The sequence below is a fragment of the Dipteris shenzhenensis genome, chromosome 19, assembly GCF_047967505.1.
Source record: "Dipteris shenzhenensis isolate YYH24624 ecotype China chromosome 19, Dip_SZ_1.0, whole genome shotgun sequence".
Lineage (NCBI taxonomy): Eukaryota > Viridiplantae > Streptophyta > Polypodiopsida > Gleicheniales > Dipteridaceae > Dipteris > Dipteris shenzhenensis.
In genome coordinates, this window is record NC_141614.1 from 39,972,976 (window position 1) to 39,982,481 (window position 9,506).

General features: G+C 42.1%; 1 protein-coding gene across 1 annotated transcript in view; it reads left to right on the top strand.

Annotated features, from left to right (window-relative positions):
* LOC147890459 (uncharacterized) overlaps window positions 1-9,456 on the top strand; it is a 217,565-nt gene extending 208,109 nt beyond the window's left edge. The window contains exons 18-19 of the mRNA XM_087390295.1: window positions 8,879-8,996; window positions 9,253-9,456. Of these exons, the coding sequence (XP_087246421.1) occupies window positions 8,879-8,996; window positions 9,253-9,404 (270 nt within the window). The 3' untranslated portion in view covers window positions 9,405-9,456. The remainder of the gene's footprint in view (window positions 1-8,878; window positions 8,997-9,252) is intronic.
* The last annotated feature ends 50 nt before the right edge of the window (window positions 9,457-9,506 follow it).

Sequence of the window (9,506 nt, forward strand, 5' to 3'; positions counted from 1 at the left end):
GTAAGATTCTTGCACTTGAGGTGGAATACGGAATAGCTCTGCTGATAGACGGGAAGAAAGTGAAATTAACTCTGCTAAAGCATGTTTCATGCCTAAAGCCTGCATTGTTTAAGTTTTCCTTTAAAAAATTTTTACCCATTGATGATTTTGTCCTTGAATTTCTGTGTTGAATCGCTGAATGTGGAAGACTGAGGATGAGCATGATCTTATACAAGCTACATTTTACAGTCACTTAATTGCTACTAAGGGATTTTAATGGGTGTGATTTACAAGCTTGTGAAACAGAGGAGTCAAGATTATAAGTCATAACTTGTCCAGTGGTCTCAGCTATGTTTTAATGTATTTTGTCCGTGGATGTAGGTATTTCAATGTTGCAGAATGACAAGACTGTTTGCTGTTAATGCATGCAGGCAACAAATGATGCTGTTTAAATTTGCGTATGTTTTTTTGATAAATATAGTGACCTAGCCACCCAGTAGGGTGCCATCCAAAAGATTTTCACTTTGTAAGGGGGTTTCACAACTATTCATTATGGACGAAGCATGGGTGATGAATGAGAGATAAGTTTGCTACTTGTTATCTGGGACATTGCGGGCAGCCTCTCTGCTTGTACACATGGAAGTCTATTCATCAGAGTCATCAAACACTTGGTGGTGGAGACCTTGGCTGGCCTTTGACCTCATGCATACATATAGGGTGGTTTAATGAGTTGAGGCCTCTTGACATGCAGCAGAATCATGCAGAAATCTTCCGGTGAATTCAAAGCCAAGATTTCTCCTTTAACAAAGATAGAGACGGTATTCTTTTGGCAGAATTGTTTCCTATAAACTACTGTGATGCCATTCCACTCATTAGAAAAATTATACATGCATAGCTGTCTCAGAATGAGACAGCTACTAGTTAAAACTTAAAAACGTAGTAAAATACTTCTAACTGGGGCAAAGGAAGGTCTCCAAGAGAATGCGCATCTTTGGAGAGATCGATGCAAGAAAGAACGGACGAAATGATAAATATGCAATCGAGGGTCCTCGTATCGTCGAATGCTCATAGTATCGTCGAATGTCATGAGCATGATATAACGACCACAAAACCCAGTAACTGCACCAACAGAAGAACTGATCATAATCTCGCCTAGAGGCATATCTACCAAGTAACCAAAACTTCCTGCCAAAGGACATCCTGGAAAACGAGCACAAAGACCGGCTTTCTGCCTAGGAAGAAAATCACGAGCCTGCAGGACAAGTCCAGATAGATGCTGCATAGACTCTCTAGGATTGGAACATATAGGGCATGCCGAGGAGGCTATGTGCCTAGCAGCCAATAAAGATCCAAGTGGTAAAGTCCTGATCGAAGAATGTACATTCATAGCTGTCTCAAGTGAGACAGCTACTACTCATATGCTTTAAATAACTGAAAAGAAAACATATGATAGTTGCTCCAATAAAGAACAGCTAGTACAAGAACACTAAAAAGTGAGACACGCCACTCATTCATTAATAACTTTTCATTAAGAAGAATGTACATTCATAGCTATCTCAAAGTGAGACAGCTACTACTCATATCCTAAAAGAAAACTGAAAAGAAAACATTCATAGCTATCTCAAAGTGAGACAGCTACTACTCATATCCTAAAAGAAAACTGAAAAGAAAACATATGAAGCTGTTCCAGTAAAGAACATCTAGTACAAGAAAGCTAAAAACAGTGAAAGAAAACTTCTAGAGTTGGGCCGCAGGAAGGTCTCTCATGAATTGCGCATCTCAAAGGAGCGATGCAGTATATGGACAGACACTATACATACTTTGATGGCCACCTGGACGAGTATGCAGGGATCCTCTCAGGCGTCATCTACTAGGAGGGCTATTTTCCTTATGGAATGGAGGGGCTCCCCCTTCTTCTTTGAGACTTCCACAAGGTTGAGGTGGCATTTTCAACCTCAACCTTGTTTATTTTCTACCTCTTTTTTAGGCATTTGCATCACATGATGTATATTCGCCTTGAGCTTGCTCTTGCGGGTTTTATTCATACTTAATGAAAGTCCATTTTTGTAAAAATAAATAAACAAAGGGAGCTTCCATGGCCCATCTTTGCTAGGAGGAATGGAAGAAATGATAAATACACACATTTTTTGTGAAAATTTTGTTGCTTTATATTATAGAATCATCCCAAGACGGGATATGGGAAAATACATCACGAGAAGATCTCAATATAAGACAGATACACATCATGATCTATGTACTTAGTTTGCAAGAAATCATAGAAAGATTGCTGTAGAGTGTGCCTGAAGAAAGAGAAAAGTGAAAAAGTAGGATCACCAAAGACACTAAGATTTCTATCCTTCCATAGAGTCCAGAGTGCCCAGTAGCGAGCCCAAACAAAAAATAAATCAAAATCGTGTCTAAGTGGGTGTATCTTGAAGATCCAAAAGAACTTTCCAAAAGGTAGCAGTTGGAAATCGAGTTCGCAAATGCTGCCCCAGGAAGCTTAAAAAATCACGAGTATGGGAGCAATGCCAAAGAAGATGAGGCACAGACTCCCGTGGAGCCAAACATCTGCAACAAACAGCCGGAGCAATATTCCTGCTTGTCAAAAGGTTGCCCAGATGGAAGAACTCCCAACAAGACTCGCCACAAGAAGACCTGTTGTAGGAGTGTAATTTTTGAACTCCAAATCTGTCTCAATCTCTTCCGCCACCACTTTTCAATGTGATTCATTTGCCAAAGCTGATTTGCCTTTTGAGAAACCCATGGCGGAGGCAAAAGCACTTTATATAAAGAAGAGACAGTAATATGTGGCAGCCTCAAAGGGAGACAACAATGATAAAGCATGCATGAGTTGGAAAAGCTTCTTCTTTGTGTTCTTGGGAGTGAAGAAAGAGTCATCAGCATATGCTTGTGCAATCATCCACCTCCCTCCATGCATATCTAAAATCCGTGCAGGTTACCTTTAGCAACGAGGTGATCCATTTATGGAAGCATTGGATGAGTAGCTATTGCATATAACATGCACTAAGAGGGCATCCTTGACATACTGATGACGGAGAGTCCAACCATCGACTAGATCTCAAGAGAGAATGCCGATATCTTTACTATCATCATACAACCAATAAAATGATATGCTGCATCTTTTTCCCAAACTCCAATAATTGCATGGCCTGTGAGATGGAATTCCATTGCACAATGCCAAAAGCTTTGGCAATATCCACTTGTAACAAGACAACATCTTACAATCACACACTTTTTTTAAAAATTTGTGAAAGCCATGTATCCTTATAATATATATTTCAAAGAGTAGTTCTCAAAGACAGGACCTGCTATTACAATATAAAAAAATTTCATTGTGAGACAAATAGACAGAGCAATCTATCTTGCTTACAATCACACACTTTTTTTTGTTGGTGAAGATGTTGTTGCTTTATATTACACAATAGTAGCTTCCCTCAAAAGGGGAGCTCAAAAGTACATCAACTGAAAATCTCAGTATATGACAAGTATACATCATAGTCTATGTAATGAGTCTGCAGACAATCAAAAAAAGATTGCTGCAGAGAGCGTCCGAAAAAACGGAAAGTGGAAAAAGTAAGATCACCAAAGACTATGATTTCGATTCTTCCATAGGGTCCACAGTGCCCAGCAATGAACCTAGAAGGAAAATAACTCAAACTCCTGTCTGCGTGGGTGAATCCCAAAAAGCAAGAAATTCTTGCCAAAGGTAGTAGTAGAAAATCTACGTCTCAAACGTTGCTAAAGAAGACCCAAAAAGTCTCTGGTGTGACAATCCCAAAGGATATCACGCATAGATTCCTGTGCAGCCAAACATCAGTGACAAACAGTAGGAGCAATGTGTCTGCGTGCTAAAAGCTGTCCTGACAGAAAAACCCCTAGCATCACCCACAAAAAAAGATATTGTGGCGAAGAGGAACTTTGTATCTCCAAATCTTCTGCAATCTCCTCCTCCACCACTTCACTGGGTGATTGTAATTGTGGTAGTTACAATCTCACACACACACACACTTTTTTTTGGGTAAAAGAAATCTTGCATTAAAAAGCATTTACAGTCATAGTGGCTGTTCCAGTGTGGAACAACTACTACTCTACGAAAAAACTGACAACTAAAAGAAATAAAAGCAAGCTATTCCAGTAAAGATCAGCCAGTAAAGGAGCTAAAAACCACTCAAAAAACACTCCAAGCTGGATTGTCGAAAGGCCTCCCATGGAATGGGCATCCTGCAAAGAGCAAAGCAGGGAGGAACGGAAGAAATGATAAACATCCACATCAGAATGTCCATAGAGTCGAGAAATATGTGCATGATATAGTGCCCATAACACCCAATACCAACACCAACTGAAAAACTGAGTGTAGTCAGTGGTGGTGGTATATCTCCCAAACAACCAAAACTGCCTGCCACAAGCAATACGAGGAAAATGGTTGTGGAGATAAGTCCCCAATTTGGGAAGAAAATCACGGGCAACCGGGCAAGTCCAGAGTAGATGAAGACCGTCTCCCTCGGATGCGAACAAGATGGACAATGCAAAGATGTAATGCGTGAAAGAACCCACTGGCAAAGCACCAACCAAACATCGCCATAAGAAAAGCCGTTGTGTAAGCGGGAGCTTACTCCAAATACGGCCAAGACTAACCTTCCACCAAGCAAGTGGCTTCTCAAGATGCCATATAGAGTGACCCCACTCATGAATCCATGGCTGCGGTAGAAGGAGATGATAAGATTTCTTGGCTGTGAGATCTGCAAAGGAGAACGAAGGATAACCTGGAATGCCTCGATCAAATCTCCAATCCAAAAGAGAAAGATCTGCAAACAAACGGGGAATTGGCTGGAAAGGAAGCAACATGGAAATGAGAATACGCCATATAGGCCTGTGATGCATACCCAAAGAGAAACGTGTCCTAGCCTGTGGAAAAGAAAGAGTAAGGCCCCTATCATCCATCACATCAGCCACTGTGGAGATACCCAGTTGATGCAGAAAGTAGGCCTTCCTAGGCTGAAGATGAGCCAATGGCGGATCAAAGATCCTACTCCAATGAATACTCTGCAGACAAAGGGTATTTACAGGATCTGGGGAACGCCCAAACCAATGCAAGTGCTCCAATAAAGACTGCCAATCCCGAAGGAGGTGAGTAGAGAACGGACAGCCAGGAATAGTACCATCGAGATGCCCAAAGATAATATATGACAGAGCTGGAATCCACTATCCAAAAGCATCAGTTCAAAGAGAAGCAAACATACAAGAGAGCAGTAAAAGTCCATGGCTGATGCTGCTCTAGGAAAGTAAGAAAAAGTGTAGCCTTGCGAGCTAACACAGAGTATGAATATTTAAGATATGGAAGACATGCATCTAAAGCAACTGTTGCCTCGTACATTGAATTATTTACTCCACTTGTGGACGTAAGATCCACAACAACATCAACTTCGTTATTCTCGACCACATGTTCTTTCTCCCCTGCCTTAGATTTCATATTTATTCTGCATCTTCTAGCATACTTCTTCCTCTTCGAGATGGCATTTTCTTGACAACATGCATGGTATACTGCTTCTGCATACATTTGGCACCCCTTTTGCAACACCTTGTCCTGCAGCTTGTCATTCGAGCTTTGAACAAGTGATCCATGTATTGACGCATAGCATGAGTAGCTAGGGAGAGGACAGCCTTGCTGTACCGAACAAAAGAGAGTCCAATGATCCAGCAGCTTACTATCTTAGTATAACCAATAAATAACACTGGCAGCACAAGCACGTTTGGTGACTAGAGGACATGCAGATTGGAGAAAGATTGCTTCCAAGCATATTTCCAGCATTTGCACACAAAATCGCTCCACTTGGATCAGCTTAGGACCACATCCCACAAGTTTCAGATCAAGGCAAGGTGCAAAATCACAATCACAAGGCACCATAGAGACTTGAGACTCTGTACTCTTTGTAACTCACACAAGGTGGAGAGACAAAGGAGCACATCTTGATGCAATGCCCCAAATACTAAGATATTCGAGGGAGATATCACTATCTATTCACTTCATGTATACACAGATATGGACAAAGTCATCGATTACCCAAACTGGAGATATTTCGTGCTCTTGTAAATGAGATCACCCATTTAGTCAGAGTCATGAGATCTGCCATTGGTCACATTCCAAGACAGCAGCAAATCATAGGCTTCTTGTCAAAACCATTAATCTCAAACATGCTGATCAGTAGGAGACTAGACACAGGTCTTGCGATTATCGATCCCATTCTAGACACCATGATTGCAACATGTAGGCACCATGCCGCTGTTGGTGTAAGCAAACTCTAGGTTGGTCAATATTAGAGCATGGTTGAAAGGAGGGACTGGATCAGCCACTTGTCACTTGCATGGCTGGCTGCATGGAGTACCTTGAGAGAGAGATTAAGGGCCGTAGTCTCTCCTATGATCACGGGTTGCTGGTGGTGCAGTTGTCTCTGGAGTTGGTGCACCTGATTATGCCTTGGAAGCCGATCGTGATGAGTGTGGCGACAGTCTCCCATATAGTTCATGGCTCGGTGCCTCTGTTGATCAGTCGTTGTAGCTAAGTGTGTGTGAGTTGTAACTCCAACAAGCTCGGTTGAGCTGAGGAGATGAATAAAGCTGTCGCCTATGAATAAACGAGACTGTTTTTCATATCTTTCACTACTATTTCATGCACTAGTTGCTCAGCTCTTGGAATAGATAGCGATCTCTCTTTTTCTTACTACATGCAATAGTTTTATACGAGCTAAGATCTATCAGTGGTATCAGAGCAGATGGAGAATAAATCTGAGCATGCGGTGAAGCTGGTTACTTACAATGGCACTAACTTCCCAATTTGGCAGCTCACGCTTCGATTGTATTTGATGGAGAAGGGCTTTTGGTCGATAGTCTCAGGTACTGAGAAGAAACTGACCGGGAAAAAGGCACATGACTCCCCCGAATTGGTGGATCGATGGGAAGAAAGGAATGAGAAGGCTCTAGGAATTCTCGGGCAAGCACTTGGTGGAAGGTATAGCCACCATCTTGATCTCTCCAAGACGGCATGCGAGAACTGGACTGCAGTAGAGACTTTGTTTGGATCGAGGCTTCGAAACTCAAAGGTATTACTGAAGCAACAATTTTTCGGTTTGAAGATGACGGAAAATCATACGCTTGGAGAGCATCTAAATCGAATGCGTGCTATCCTTAGGCAGCTTACTGATCTTGGTGTTCAAATGGAAGATGATGATTCTAAGGCTGTACTTCTTTCCAGTCGTATACCAGCTTATGACGATCTTGTCAAGATCCTAAGAGTTAACAATGATGCAAGTTTCTCAGAGATGATTTCGATGCTATTGGATGAAGAAAGGCGCAAGGTACTGACCATCGATCAGGAACAAGCATTCGTAAGCAAGTTATCTAAAGCAAAGAACAAGGACGGGCAGAAATGTGGATATTGTGGCAAGCTTGGACATAGAGAAGAATATTGCTTCAAAAAGCGAGATGATATTGCTCAGAAGAACAAAGGAGAAAGTGCACATGTAGCAGAGGAGGTCGCAGGACTGTGCTGCAAGTTCAAGCGACGGAGATGAATGGGCATTCTGAATTCACGTAGTCGACAGCGTAGATTAGATTCTTGATTTGCATAATAATAATACCTAAGTTTGTCTTGTCCAAAGGCATGATGATCAGAGTTCTCTCTTGCTTTGAGAAGATGTTAACTTTCCGTTCACTTGCTGTGTGGATGATAAAAAACTTCTTGCTATCCCTGACTTGCTGTGTCGGGAAGCATTCTCTGATGTACATTGCCCTCCTTTTTGCTTGAGGGGGGTGTTGGTGTAAGCAAACTCTAGGTTGGTCAATATTAGAGCATGGTTGAAAGGAGGGACTGGATCAGCCACTTGTCACTTGCATGGCTGGCTGCATGGAGTACCTTGAGAGAGAGATTAAGGGCCATAGTCTCTCCTGTGATCACGGGTTGCTGGTGGCGCAGTTGTCTCTGGAGTTGGTGCACTTGATTATGCCTTGGAAGCCGATCATGATGAGCATGGCGACAGTCTCCCATATAGATCATGGCTCGGTGCCTCTGTTGATCAGTCGTTGTAGCTAAGTGTGTGTGAGTTGTAACTCCAACAAGCTCGGTTGAGCTGAGGAGATGAATAAAGCTGTCGCCTATGAATAAACGAGACTGTTTTTCATATCTTTCACTATTATTTCATGCACTAGTTGCTCAGCTCTTGGAATAGATAGCGATCTATCTTTTTCTTACTGCATGCAATAGTTTTATGCGAGCTAAGATCTATCAGCCGCATCACATGATCCATGAGTACACTCTATATAGAGGAGCCGAGGAAGCCAGCAGCAGATCTCAGAAATGTTCTAGAGACTCAAAGACTCACCCTAGTTGTGTCCGTACAGAGCTCATGCTACTTACGACTGAGGTAGAGCACAGAACCTAGCAGTACATGGAGCAATTCCTTTTCATGTCTTCGTAGTAGCCTCACTGCTACTTCCCTCCAAGGGAGGATACTTTCAGCGTTTGGTCTCAGAATTTTTGGCCTTCCAATAAGTCTCTCTCTCTCTCTCTCTCTCTCTCTCTCTCTCTCTGCACATACTTGCAAGGGCCCCTAACCACCCAGCCCCCTAATTGACTAGCTAAATCTAGTGTTTCTGGTAACGCCTCTCACAACTTATGTTACTGGGAGGGCTCTACACTCTTTTCAACGTTTCTTTGCCATTTGTATGAATCATGTTTTCAAGTGGTGTTGGTTGTTTGTTGTTCCTATATAAGGCATTGTGGGGTGAATGCAGACTTAATGGAGCATGTGTTGTTTTGTTTCAAGCTTATACTTTAGTTGTGGTGGTAGCTGATTTGTTCTTGCTAATAATTCTCAATTAGGCATCATGGGTGAAAATGGGACCAAGTGGAGCACAAGCATTGCTGACGGCAGGTTGCAATGATATGGGCGGTTCTCTTATGAACGAAAGCATAACTCGTGCAGCTGGAGCATCTCATGGTAAAGCAAGTGTAAATCAATATTCAATGTGGTGGCTTTGTAACTCCGGTTTTGTAGAATGTGGCTAGTATGGAATGAAGCTCAGCAAGGAGTCTATGCTTGTATGACAAGTTTTTTTTAAGTTTCACTCTCTGGTTGAAGCTGATCGAAGTTCTTATAAAAGTTTCTGACATCAATGTCTGTAGGAGTTTGTATTGGAAAAAGGATGTTATTTTATTATAGAAAAATAGTGATTTAATGCTCGGGGAATGCACAGGTCAAGAACTTAACGCTAAAGAAATGGAGGATCTTATTTTCTCCATAGGGAGGATCCCTCAGCAAAGGACCACCTTATATGGTATTGCTACTCCAAGCCAGGCAGTGAAATCATTTGTGGCGGCTCCACTCAAGTTGCTAAGTTTTGAATAGTTGAGCATGGTTGGTCCAATTGTTGGTCACGTGTAGTAGGGCTTATTCCTAGTGTAGTAGTGCTTCTCATCGTCACTGCAAAATGATCACCACCTCCAGCGG